This window comes from Anabrus simplex, chromosome 1 (genome assembly GCF_040414725.1).
Source record: "Anabrus simplex isolate iqAnaSimp1 chromosome 1, ASM4041472v1, whole genome shotgun sequence".
Lineage (NCBI taxonomy): Eukaryota > Metazoa > Arthropoda > Insecta > Orthoptera > Tettigoniidae > Anabrus > Anabrus simplex.
Window position 1 is genome coordinate 65,617,480 of NC_090265.1, and position 14,514 is coordinate 65,631,993.

Here is a 14,514-nt window from a genome sequence, read left to right on the forward strand (position 1 = left end):
CTAACCAGTTCCTTGCCATTCTCTGACAACTTTTTCAGGGAAACAGTTAAAGAGGAATGTGGAAAGTCTGTTATCTTGTCTGATTCCTGTTTTGATTTTGAAGGTTTGTGAGATCTCACCTTTGAATTTAACCATGGAATGTTTGTCAGTCAGGGTTTGTAGAATGAGTATTCAGGTTTTGTTGTCTAGTCCTAGTTCCCTGAGAATTTTACTGACAGTTTGTTTTCCTCCACAGAGTCTTAGGCCTTCCTAAAATCAACAATGGTGACTATCATTTTGCAGCTTCTAATCTTGGAGTAAGCTAGTATTGTTTTGGGGATCGACTTTTCCTGGAACCTCCCTGGTTAAAGTCAAGAATAATACTAGATTATAAATTCCACCTATTCAATACATAAATTTGTAACATGTAACCACCCTGGTTATTCGAACAGTTGTTTGTCCAATTGATTCTCTGCCCTTGTTAGTAAGTGTTAGTAAGGCTTTAACCGAGCTCGATAGCTGCAGTCGCTTAAGTGCGGCCAGTATCTAGTATTCGGGAGATAGTGGGTTCGAACCCCACTGTCGGCAGCCCTGAAGATGGTTTTCCATGGTTCCCACCTTCCCACTCCTAGCCCTTTCCTGTCCCATCGTCACCATAAGACCTATCTGTGTCGGTGCGAAGTAAACCAACTTGCAAAAAAAAAAGCTGAGGTCCAGTTAGATGGCAAGTTCTCTGTTTCCCAGATGTTTTGAATGACCTCAGTGAGCTTATCCACTGCGTTGGTACCAGTACACTTCTAGAGTTCGACCACAATGGAGTCCTCTCCACCTGCCTTGTGTTTCTTGAGTAGCTGGATTTCACCTTCTTCTTCTTCTTCTTCTTCTTCTTCTTCTTCTTCTTCTTCTTCTTCTTCTTCTTCTTCTTCTTCAGGAGGTAGCGAATCTGGGTTTGGTGTCATTTGCTGAGAGTCAAAGTCTTGACTAGGTGGACCATAATTGAGTAGATTTTTAAAGTACTTTGCTTAAAGGGGCAGTTGTCCTTGTTGTTATAAAGCAGCCTGCTCCGTGAGTATCTGAGGTGGAGGCTCAATAGAGTGCATTTACTAATATTCTGTTTGAAACTTTTGTGGAAGTCTCGAGAGTTATTTTTAGTGAAGCTCTCTTTGATCTGGGTTGGTTGTGTGATGTTCATTTAGTTCCTTGCATTATCATGGGTGTTAGCTTCTTCTGTTACAAGAAAATCTCCCAGTGCTCCTCGGTCTTGTAGGAGTTCCATCTCAGCATACTGTTTATCTTTGGGCTACTGTGTAGTTACAGTCTTCGGTCCACCACATGTGCTTCCCACTTCTTGTGAGGGGAGCATTTTCACTGGTCATCTTGACTATGGCCTCCTTCAGTTGGTCCCAGTTGTTCATATCCACATTGTTCAACCCCTGACTTACTTCCTGGTTCTTCTTAATTCATTCTCAGTCGAAAGTGATTGTCCTGGAGGCTTTATGCCATTTGGTGTTTCTGGGCAGGTGTCTCTTTGAGAGGTAATGATCTGAATCTGGGTTGGCGTCTGAAAGTAATTTTATGTTTTGTATTTCTTCATGGACTTCATGACCAAGTCGAAAGTCTTACACAGTTGCACGAATTGTTCTCCGTTGCGGTTAGTTTTGCCTGTGTGATGGATAATTTCCCACTATATTTCTGAATTTTCTCTCTTCCCAACTGGGCATTGAATTCACCTAACAGTGTGATGGTATGTCTCTCATATTATAAGAATAAATTGACAAATTGAGGTTATGATCATCTTTTTTTCCGTAATTTTTGTTATTATATATATTTTAATGTTATAATTATTCCTACATTATCTTTGTCTGGTATACATATGTTTCAGTTATCACATCATTTGTTTAATTTTTATTTGGCTGAAGATGGCCACTAAGTGGCTGAAACTAGTCCCAAGACTTATGTAATATCATTTACTTGATATATTGTATTGAAAATGTGGACCCTCTGGTCAATTTATTCTTATAATTGCACTTCATTATGAAACAAAAATGAAATTTATAGCTTATAAGTATGTCTCTCAGGAATTTTAGACAGAATATCCTTCAGATCTTCCTATGATTTGTCCATTCTTTTTCCGGGTTCCTTCCGTTGTCCTGGTTGATCAGGGCGTGCAATTGACTAAAATATAGCCCTTGTTAGAGCACTTAAAGGAGAGAATGGATACTCGACTGCTTGGGGAGGTAAAGTCAATGTTGTATGTATTTGTCAATTTTGTTGTATAACTACTCTAGCCATAAATACTGTCACAAACTATATTGTAAGCAAGTGAAATATGGTTTGAGATTTTTCTATTTCCTTTTACTGTGTTATTGACACAATACAGTTTGAACGAATAAGTCTTCAAAATGTCCACTGTCAGCATGCACACAGCCTTGGAGTCTCTTTGGTCTGTCATCTACCACAGAACTTTTCTTGCAGACCATCCCCTCTAGCACTGACTACAGTTTGAAGTCCATGTGGTTAAGATTGGGGCTACCAGAAGGCCACTCAGCAGTGGGGATGAAGTCTGGTACATTGGCCTGCAACTACTGTTGAGTCATACTTGCCTTATGAGCTGGCGCAGAATCTTGCTGAAAGGACATTGCTGAACTCAAGACCTTCATGAAAGGGTACAGGTCAGCTTCCACTTACATTCTGGCACCCATTTTTGTGCCTTTTAAATGAAGCCTGTGGGGCCCCCATAGCTCAGTCCCCACCAGACGATGTTTGAGTAGGGGTGGTGACTTATTTGGACCTTGGAAACTCTCTCTTACAAGCTTCCCAAGAAGTTGATGCATTTACCCTATCGTTCTGGTGGTTAAACCTTCTTAATGGTGAAGACTTTCTTGTCTGTGAAGAGAAATCTCTGATTCCCATTGTTGGTGTACCGCTGCAGGAGCTGCCATGATTTCAGTTTCCTCTACTGCTTCATCTGTGGTGTTTAGAAATGTCCGGTGTTCCGCCGATAATTTATAACCCTAAGGGCTTCAGAATGTACACTGGATATTGATCATGGTGAAATGTTGAACTCCCTTGCCATTATCTCCAGCAACCATCTGGGATTTTGCCAGATATGGGCCACCACTGCTTAACAGCTGCTGTTCTCACACCAACCATCGTGCAATCTTTTACACTGCCTGTCTCAGTAAATCTGGTATATGAACCTCTTGCTGATTTTTAGCTGTTTTGGGACGTGGGAAATCTCAGTTGCTGACTTTCTGACGTTGTGCAAGGCAATTACAGATACCCTGTTTTCATATTCACTCCACCCCATCCTTATGCAAATAAGATCCACAAGATTTACTGTTTAACACACACTGGTCAGGACTAACCTTCAGCACGAGTGTTGCTTGCTACCTGGAAAACCAGTCCTATGTCCAAGCTAAAATATGTGACAATGTTTATGGATAGGCTAGGTAGATTAATCATAATTTTAATTGCTTTCACAAATTTCATATTTTTGTATAATGCTAACTTTGTCATGCCAAGCATTTTGAGTGTCTTATTGCTTTCTTAAAATTTGTGTTGGTTGTAGCGGGGGACTACACAGACAGTGAAGGTGGTAGTGAACCAGACCGTGATGGCAATCGTGAGAACTTGGAAGATGACAGTGATATAGAGAATGGATCCCCTACTGGTGCTAGGAAAACGTCATCTGCTGGACCACCTGTTGCAAATGGTGGTTATGTTGTAAGTGAGAATGGTTCAGTTTGTAATATTTATGAATACGAATGCTATTAACCCTAGACTACAAAACCTATCTTGGTAGTACATGAACTCAAACTCTCAGAAAACTTACAGCTGTTTATTTCCATTGTGAATAAAGTGTAATTGTGCACAAAATGAAATGTAAGAAATGTGTATTAAAATGCAAGTTCTTTTACAGACTGATTACTCCTAGTTTTTCAATCCCTGATATCTCATTTACAGCAGTTAGTGCAAAGATTTGCTCAGTCATTGCAATATACGCTTGAAATTTGTTGCAGCATGTCATCGTCATTTGTCTTTTCTGAGCAGGACAGATGTAACAAACAATTCTCTTGTCAGTACTAATCAATCCTTTACTTTGTGTTGATGAACCATCACCAAGGACACTCTATATCATTACTTGTAGTTGTGTGTGCAAGTGTGGTGTTTCCAGTCTTTTTGCCATCCATGGCTTGGTGAGTTCTTCATTTAGATGTATGAGGAAGTTTTTTTTGGCAATGTGCAGGTTTCTTGGTACTCATTATTGTGGCAATGGATTCACTCGTGTTCTATTCAGCATTCCATAAAATGCGCACAATAGATGGTGGTTTTCCAGCTACAGCAGTAGCAATTACACATTCGGTCATGAGCAGCATCCACTCCATATTCAGTTGCGTTGTAAGACATGTGTTATTATTTATCACTGATTGTTGATTGGTCGTGAGCAGTGGTCAATAAACCAACTATGTTGTTTGGCTTTGCTTTGATTGAATCCAAGCTTTGTTCCTCATCAAAGCAAAACATTAATGTGCCAACATTGACGTTTTTTGTCAACTGTAGTTTTGGTGGTATATCAGGTTTATTGGTGTGAATAGTACCAATTAATGTTAGTTTGCCTTTGAAAAGGTCATCTGCAAGCTTTGCTGAGGTAAACTAGTTGGCTATTGTGACATTTCTATTTGATCCTCTTTAAAGTCTTGATCAGTTCCTTGACATAGAATTCCCTGAGCGGCATTTTGTCTGTCTTTGTATATTTATAGGTAAATTCTATACTTGTTCTTTGTGTCAAAGGCCATTATTATTTTAATGCCGTATTTATTGGGCTTACACAGGATATACATATGGAAAGAGCATCTGTTACAAATGAGCCTGCTTTATAGCATGTTATGCAATTTTGAACGAACTATTCCCAGTTTTCATGTATTGATGTAAAATAATTAATTTCCATCCTTGCCTGACACGTTTCCTTCTTATCGAGCTGCAAGCACAACACTAGAAATTCAGACACCTCAGAACTCCTTGTGGCTTTGTACCTTGTAGCACACAATAGCACACAAATGCACAGAACATTTCTGCTTTTCTGCAGTTAGTACAAAGATTCCAAAGAGTGCCTGTACTTCTTCCTTGAGAGAGAGAGAGAGAGAGAGAGAGAGAGAGAGAGAGAGAGAGAGAGAGAGAGAGAGAGAGAGAGAGAGAGAGAGACTCTGTCTCGTACCTTGATCTCTTTCTATCTTTTCTTAATTTGTATGGACTATTATAGTACAGTATTCCCGTGGTGTAGGGGTAGCGTGCCTGCCTCTTACCCTGAGGCCCCGGGTTCGATTCCTGCCCAGGTCAGGAATTTTTACCTGGACCTGAGGGCTGGTTCGTGGTCCACTCAGCGTACGTGATTAGAATTGAGGAGCTATCTGACGGTGAGATAGTGGCCCCGGTCTAGAAAGCCAAGAATAACGGCCGAGAGGATTTGTAATGCTGACTACACAACACCGCATAATCTGCAGGCCTTCGGGCTGAGCAGCGGTCGCTTGGTATGCCAACGCCCTTCAAGGGCTGTAGTGCCATGGGGTTTGGTTTGGTTTTATTTATAATACCATCTGTGGGGGAGAGAAAGGAAAGGAGAAAGTCCTGGGGAGTCCATGCTTCCTTTACATTTCCAGTAGGGGCTGAACAAAGTGTGTTATGTTTTTGCTTGGTGTGTGATTTTGTGACCAACTGACAGGTTTTGCAGACAAGCAATGCTTGTACCTTCCTCTTAGAACCTTTATAAGGGCCATCATGATATTTACATTTCTCGTTGTGGAGCAAACATCTGTGTTGTCTTTACCTTTAGATGTCAAATTCATAGAAGTTTCAGTTTCAAGTTTTCTGTGCTTTCATCCTCGTTGCCCAAGCACTGGAAAGTCCTCCTGGCTCCTTAGGCTTCTATCAGTACAGAATTTGGTGCTGGTATATCTTCATTGTCTATCTGTCAGCATTATGTCAACAGTCTGTACATTACCAACCTCTTCTTCAACTAGGATCATTGGATGAACAACACTCTTCTTAAAAAATATTCTTCTTCTTCTAGTGCCACATCTGGTCCCCCAGACGTTGGCAATCACGCTGGTGAAAGCACCCCTTTCTTTAGCTAATTTGAAGAGTTGTTTGGTGTTGTTGTTGCATGTCCAGTCTTTGATGTTTTGGAGCCATGATATTGGTGATCTACCAGCTCCTCGCTTGTCTTCTGTCTTTCTTTGTAATATGAGGTGTAGAAGCTCATACTTTCTACCTCGTAGAACATGGCCTAAATAAGCTCTTTTCCTGGCTTTGATGATGTTTGCCAGCTCACGTTCAGCCTTAGCTCTCCTTAACAGTCCATTGTTGGTTACAAAATTTGTCCAGTCTATTCTGAGCATTCTGCTATGTAACCACATTTCAAAGGCCTCTAATCCGTTCATGGAGGTAGCTTTGACAGTTCAGGTCTCTACTCCATAAAGCAGTGTTGACCAGATGTAACATCTCAACTTCTTTTACCTGAGTTTGGGGTTTAGATTATCATTGCAAAAGTATGATCTCATATTTTGGAAAGATGATTTGGAAATCTCAATACGGCATCTGATCTCTCTTTTAGGGTCCAGATTGTCTTTTATGGTGCTCCCAAGGTATATGAACTGACTTACTCGTTCAATGTTTTGATTGTTTAATGAAGTGGAGACACTTTTGTGGTTACTTCTGCTAAATACCGTGAACTTAGTTTTTGTGGTATTGATGTTTAGGCCCTTAATCCACTAAGATGAATTCTATTGAACAGTCATTGAAAAGCTTCCATGGTGTCGTATATAATTACGTTGTCATCTGCATGTCTAATATTGTTTATTTACTTTCACACCTAGCTCAGTATCATGTTTATTTTATTCAGAATAGTATTGAAACTTAATTTTATAATAGTTACTTTTTTACATATCATTTTGGATTCTAGGACCATGGAGTTCTTCGCTCTTTGGACCACTTTGCAGCAGGTTGTCTTGTCACTCTTTCCGGAAGATCCTTTAAACCCATGTACTCAGGCCCTAAACTTATCTTTCTTGAACCAGTATCTCAGAGACACTGGCCTGATACTCCTTCAATGCAGTTCCCCATGGAGTGGTACATTTCCAAGTCATGAGAAGACCAAGAATTCTTTGAGATATTCTGGTGTTAGGGATTTGAGGCAGATGACTGTAAAACATAAGACGGCACTTCCTCATTGACAAATGAGAGCTTTCAAATTAATAGTACAGCTCTGCATTTGACCTCAGAATTTTGTTGCGGGCCTGGGATCCTCGATCCTCTCTACCTCGTCATCATTAATGAGGGCCAAGCTTTCCGCAGCATATAAGGCTTCCGGACATACCACTGTGGTGTAGTGGTAGTATTTAGCCTGCCATGAGATTGGTGTGGAGAGATAAGTGGGTTTGCAGAGGCTAAAAGCTGTTTCCATGCACTTAGTCCAATATTTCAGAGCTTCTTTTACTGATGCATTAGAGGAAAGGATCTTTCGAAGATACTTAAAATGAATGCTACGTTTTGGTTTTCTTTGTATTTGGTATAATGACAGTCAGACATCATAACTTCAGTTTTTTCTAATGATATCCAGGGGCCCACAGCTTCAGCTGCTTCCTGTAATGTTTTAATCTGGTGGTGGGCGATGTTGAGGTCATCTGCCATTAGTACTATGTCATTTGCAAAAGTGCCCAGTCTAATACCATTATTAGGTAGTCTGTTTGTTCACTAATAGCACGGTTGAAAAGAATGGGTGAAAGTTCATCGCCATGATGAACACCAGTCTTAATCTGAAAGGATCTAGAGATGTCCCCTATGAATTTCATTTGTGAATGGGTGTAGTCAGAGTTTGTTTGATGAGGAAACTCCGTGCCCACCTCCTCGAAGATATCAAGAAGACTGAATCAGTCGATAGAGTCATAGGCCTTTGCTGTATTCTGATGCAATAGGTATATATGATCCTAATCCAGATACAGACTACCGTATCATACGACTAAATATTCACTACACTTCACTGTACCACTCAACACAAGAAAAATTTCTAACTTCTGAATGGAATGTGAAATCCAAGCATAAATAGACTCACTGTGTTATTCAGCAATCTTGTTGTTAACCGGCAAGCAAAATTGAGCATTCCTGAGGCTAACAGCTTGCTTCCCGAACATGCAACTTTTCCTGTGAAGTTCAGGAATTTAAGGCCTTTTTTCGTAATCACGCAACTGTGGTGACTGATTTTACCCAACTAGAAAATCACGTTTGTTTCACAAAAGATGACATTGAACATTTTCAGGGCTAGAAAAAAATGTGATCGTACTAAGCGGTAATAGCGAAAATTTGTGACACGATAAACAAGGTATTTTTATATAGATTTAATACGATGAGAATTAGGACTTTGAATTTACGACATGTTAAGCGGGAAAATGTGTTAATGAGGAACGCACAAACAAGATTTCACTGTATATAATATATATTTGCTGATAATCTAGCATTATTAGTAAATAGTATTGAAGAAGCTAAATTTCAAGTAGAGGAATTGGAACGATTAGCAGCGAAGGTTGGGTTGAAAATTTCTTTTGAGGAAACAGAAATGATGCTATCTTATCAAGTTGACCCTTCACATATTATGTTAAATAATACTCAGAAAATAAAGGTCGTAGACATATTTGAATATCTTGGTGTGATTATAACTTGGAATGCTAACGAAAAAGCATCCATAGATAGTAGAACTCAAAAATAGAGACGGGCACAACAAATTACCTGGCTGAGTTACAAGAAACAGTCTGTTTTGATTAATGCTAAATTTCAACATTATTATTCCATCGTTAAGCCAGAAGCAACATATGCAGGTGAAACATTATTTAAACTGAATACCCATTCAACAACAGACAAACTCCAGAAAGTTGATAGAAGAATTCTTTGGACAATTATTAATAAAAAAGACCAGATTGATGGCTAGTGGAGACTTTTGTCAAAATTCAGTACTTTGCAAGGAAAGTGAATCGATCATTGACACGATGAGAAAGCAGATGATTGCATTCTTTGGGCGCATATACCACTGACCAAATACTAGACTCCTGAAACAACTTTTTGATTTCTTTTGGAATAGTAAAACAAAAAACACATTGTTCAAAGAAATACAAATGGATTTAGATTAGTTGAAAATTACTCAAGATCAAATTGAAAAAAAGACAGACTGATTTTAAATAAGTACACAAGACTATCACTAAAAATATTGCAGCGTAAGCAGTTTGGTATGTCTGCAGAAGAATCTTCATCTTGAATGAAGAAGTTTTGGGAAAGGAAAAAGCTGTCAAGTAATAGCTGAACTTATTTTTTGAAGACTTTGTTGTATAAGGTTTGATTTTGGTGCTCTAATGTGGGCGTAAACAGTGTAAATAAATAAATATTATATTGTCCGGTCGGTTCAGTCTGCTATGGTAATAGAATAAACCCTACAGACAGTGTCTTTATGCCAAATGTCAGGCGGCAGTAACAAACTCGGCTCCCCAAGGGGGCCAGCGGCTAAGGGTGGATGAGCTCCTTTGCTTATAGTTATGAATTTCATTGTGTTCTGTATTGAAGTGGGATTACAGTAAATTAAAGTTCTTTCAGGGTCCACCTATTCCTTGGCAATTTCAATGCACTATAGGACAAGAAAATATTCAGAAAATATTTCAAGAACCTGACTGATCGTAATATGGAGCTATACAGCGTTGCTAAAAAACAAGCAAACAAAGTTGTTACAGTATCACGAGAGAAGTGGTTGAACAAGTGGAGTGATGAATTGAAAGAGGATGTTAATGGTAATAAGAAAATGTTATATGGGATGATGAAAAATAGAAAAAGAGATAAAGAAAACTCCATATACCTAAGAGATGATAATGAAAATCTGATCACTGAAGATGAGAAGATCAAAGAGACTTGGAGGACTTACTGTATTTTGATGAATTGCTAAATGTGAATTGCATGCAGCCTACACAAAAAGATAGTACTGGTACTACCTCCTGCAAGCCTGCCTCTGACAACGGGTTAGACTTAACATGGAGTGGTGTAGAATATGCCTGGAAATACATCAAAACTGGAAAATCAGCTGGTGCTGATGAAATTAATGGAGAAATTATCAAGGCTATGGGCATTTCTGGAAAACATTGGATCTACAGACTCTTTCATAAGATCTGGAAAGAAGGGGACATACCAGTCGATTGGAAAATAGGCATCATAATTCCCGTTTTCAAGAAAGGAGATAGAAAGAAATGATCCAACTATAGAGGCATCACTTTAACATCTCAAGTTGGTAAACTTTGTGAGAGAATTATTTTTCTCTTGAGATTTTTGTTTGTTTTAATGTTGTCAATCTTATGTTAATTTTAAGGACACTTCCTCCAAAGCATTACTTTGTCAATTTATTTATTTTTCATCTAAACAGTGTTATGTGGCTGAAGATGTTGATAATATACAAAACGTGTACCACGTAACCATTAAATTGCCTTAGGCAATCGTATCGACTAGGTGGAAAATAAATAAATATTTATTTGTGAATCTAGAGAATTATAGAGCGTAAAATCAGACCCCTTATTGAAGAGAACCTCTTCGAAGAACAGTATGGATTCAGGAAGGGGAGATCAACAACTGATTTAATCTTTACAGTCCGTCAGTTAATGGAAAAATACTACGAACACACCCGAGATTTGTGGTTAGCCTTTCTGGATATCAAGAAAGCATTTGATGCTGTGAACAGAGAGAAGGTGTGGGAAACACTGAAGAAAATTGGAATACAGGATGACGTGATACACCGGATACACCTGTAGGAATGACTGAAACCTTTGATATAAAATCTGGGTTAAGACAGGGTGGTGTTTTGTCTCCTCTTCTTTTAATCACTGTGATGAACGAGATTCAGAGAAAAGTTCACCAAAACATTGGAGGTAAGAAAATGAAAGTTATCTTGTTCGCTGACGATATATGCTTGTGGAGAGACTCTAAAGAAGACCTTCAAGGACAAATAAACTTCTGGACAGAAGCTGCTAAAGAATATGGACTCATCTTCAGCCAAGAGAAAAGTGAGGTTATGGTCATGATGAGATACGGACAACCAATGGACACATTGAGGGGAAACAACTACAGATGAACCATCAGTTCAAATATCTTGGAAGTGTTATCTCTGATACTGGCTCTATAGACAAAGAAATTTCCCACAGAATTCAGGCAGGTAGTAACTTTTACAAAATTGTTAAAGACATAATATGGAACAAGAAAATACCAACAAAATGTAAGAGAGTCATATATGAAACCTATTACGTACCAATCCTGACCTATGGTTGCGAAACATGGACCATGAGAAATAAAGATGTTAGTAGAACCCAGGCAGCAGAAATGAAATTTGTCCATCACATGATCGGTAAAACACGGAGGGACACAGTCCGTAATGAGGAAATGCGCAAGCAGGCTCAAGTTGTAAGACTGCAGGACAAAATAACAGTGCAGCGACTGAGATGGTATGGACATATGCGACACATGCAAGATAACAGGTTACCAAAAAGATTTTCACTATACTTCACCATTTCAGGTCTAATTTCATCTATTCCTGCTGCCTTATGACAATGGAGTTTATTTACTATCCTTTCCACTTCCTCAAGCATAATTTCACCAACATAATTTTTCTCCTCCCCATGAGCTTGGCTGTTTGCAACACCACCATGATGATTTTGCTTAAAGTGTTCTGAGCTTGGTAAATTCATGAAGCAGGATGCTGCCCTACTTGCACATAGTCCAAGTGAGGATCTCTCCTCTAACGGGTTATGGACCACCGGTGAATTGTATAGTCCTCATTTTCACACCAGGCAAATGCCATGCCTGTACCTTAATTACGGTCGCTTCCTTCCCACTTCTAGCCCTTTCCTATCCCATAGCCGCCATAATACTTCTCTGTGTCGGTGGAACATAAAACAGGTTTTAATTAAAATTAATTTACTGAAGACTTGGTTTGTCCATAGAGTTTAAATTCTGCACAATTTGTGTAAACACTATGCAGAAACGCTGGTCAGGTGCATGGTCTTTTTCACCACTTCTTCCACCGTTCACTCCGGACTGTCATCATGTATACTGCTGTACATGTTCATAAAAATTTGCTTTGACTTCCTACTCAGTTTTTCCCCCTTTTTTTTGGCATTAAAATATTTTGTAGGTGACTCAAGTATTACAGCAACGTCACTTACATGTTGCTTACAGCTAGCAGCAATTATGAATATTGAATGGGCTACAACCAGTATTGCCAACAAATCTCTTCATTCCATTTTCAACATCATAAAATTATGTGGACTAATCAGTTTCTAACAATTGTATGAACTCGAGCAAAGCTTACAAAGTACACGCTACAATATCATGCTCATATTAAGTAATTTTATATTTTGTTGCAAATACCACTGAGAACAACAACAGCGAGCTCGATAGCAGCAGTCGCTTAAGTGCGGCCAGTATCCAGTATTCGGGAGACAGTAGGTTCGAACCCCACTGTTGGCAGTCCTGAAGATGGTTTTCCGTGGTTTCCCATTTTCACACCAGGCAAATGCTGGGGCTGTACCTTAATTAAGGCCACGGCCGCTTCCTTCCCATTCCTAGGCCTTTCCTGTCCCACCGTTGCCATAAGACCTATCTGTGTCGGCGCGACGTAAAGCAAAAAAAAAAAAAAAAAAAAAAAAAAAAAAAAAAAAAAGGGAGAACAACCACCATTTACAGCCATTGGCGTATGAAAGACGAGGTGGAAACAAGCCTGATAAACATACAACTTGTGCAGCATTTTCCCCATTTTTACCGGAGAAAATTTTTAATTGGTCAAGTCAGTTTGCCAGAATATGTAACCAAATTGAAGAAACCTCCTGAGTTCAAAAACAAACTATTTCCCATGCGCAAATCTCTTCACTGACCAGCAGGTCTGGCTAACATCAAAGGAGCCACTTAGGACTTGAGTTGACTGTGGGTATAGTTATCGGTTGATTGATCGATTGTAGACTAGTTTGTAGTAAGACCATCAGTGCATTGTTTTTTGCTTTTCATCCCACTAACTACATTTTTACGGGTTTTGAAGTCGCCGAGGTGCCGGAATTTAGTCGTGCAGGAGTACTTTTACATGCCAGTAAATTACTGACATGATGCTGACATATTTGAGCACCTTCAGATACCACCGGACTGAGCCAGGATCAAACCTGCCAAGTTGGGGTCAGAAGGCCAGCGCCTCAACTGTCTGAGCCACTCAGCCCGGGAATACATTGTTTGTAGTCTCTACTGGTTTGCTATATTGCTATTGAAACTGTTGGTTATTTCACATTTGAAATAGTACATGTTTTAATATGTCTAATTTATTTCTTACAGATTTCTTTCCTTCCATAAAAGCACACCTTAGATTTTTGATTTAAAAATTTGTGGGAAAAGGTGTATCCATTACACTACATTATACTACAGATTTTCCATAGTTTCTATGTTTTTCTTTCACAAGTACTACAGGAAAATGGAAATTTTACAATTTTAAAATCTCCTTTATAAAATCTCCATTTCTCCTGTGAACATGAAAGAAATAGTTTCGAGGAAAGTGACATTTGTCTACAATCTGTGACTGCAAGCGTTAACATTCTTTGCTGAATGCAAATTCCCAGCATAAGTGCTCAGTTTCTGTTCTCATACTTCTGATTTAGTAATTAGTTACCTGCACTGATTTTTACTTCTGTTGCCTGCATATGTTGTAAAGTGATGTTGTGTAGAGATCAGGCCAGCTAGGAAGACAGCCAGTGAGGGGAAGTGTGCGAGTAAGAAAGCACAGCCGTGGGAGCGAGAACGCTGACTTCCCCTTCTCACTCAGTGTTGTGGCGACGTACAGTTTACCTGAAATATTTGTTATAACTGACATGTAACACTCTGCAGATTTTTAGTTAGTGAAATTCCCTTTCAGCTGTAAATTACAGACATACCTAGCCAAAATTAATTTATTTACAAGTCTTACAGATGATAGATAGATTTAAGGAGTTAGAACATAATTTAACCTCTTATTATAGTAGCTGTCAAAATCGTTTTCGTGTGTCAATTTCCGTATTCATTATTTTAAATTATAATTTGATGTAAAATTAACTTTACGGTGCTGTAGATGTACAGTGTAGAATATGGTTTGCTGTAACAGCAGGCTTCATAACCGGAGCCACATCATGTAAAATTTGATAATAATAATATAACATACATCAAGAATGAAACACACTACAAGAAAATTGAAAGACTCTCCGATACTATGCAAAAAAAGTAGGATAATTTTTTACGGTCATCTTCTTCTCAGATTGAACTCTAATAGATTACCCGAACTAATCTTTGACTTCTTCCTTAACCGCAAAACAAAACCGAACTGGTTTAAAGAAACTGAAAAAGACCTGGTAGAATAAAAAATTTACAGAAAATTCACTACTCAGTTGAACAGCTAAATTAAGTACAAAAGAAGAAAATATAAGGTTCCAAGACAGATCTACATTAAAA

General features: G+C 38.8%; 1 protein-coding gene across 1 annotated transcript in view; it reads left to right on the forward strand.

Annotated features, from left to right (window-relative positions):
- PKD (serine/threonine-protein kinase D3) overlaps positions 1-14,514 on the forward strand; it is a 310,331-nt gene that overhangs the window by 170,191 nt on the left and 125,626 nt on the right. Inside the window, exon 7 of the mRNA XM_067138812.2 lies at positions 3,551-3,705. Within this exon, the coding sequence (XP_066994913.1) occupies positions 3,551-3,705 (155 nt within the window). The remainder of the gene's footprint in view (positions 1-3,550; positions 3,706-14,514) is intronic.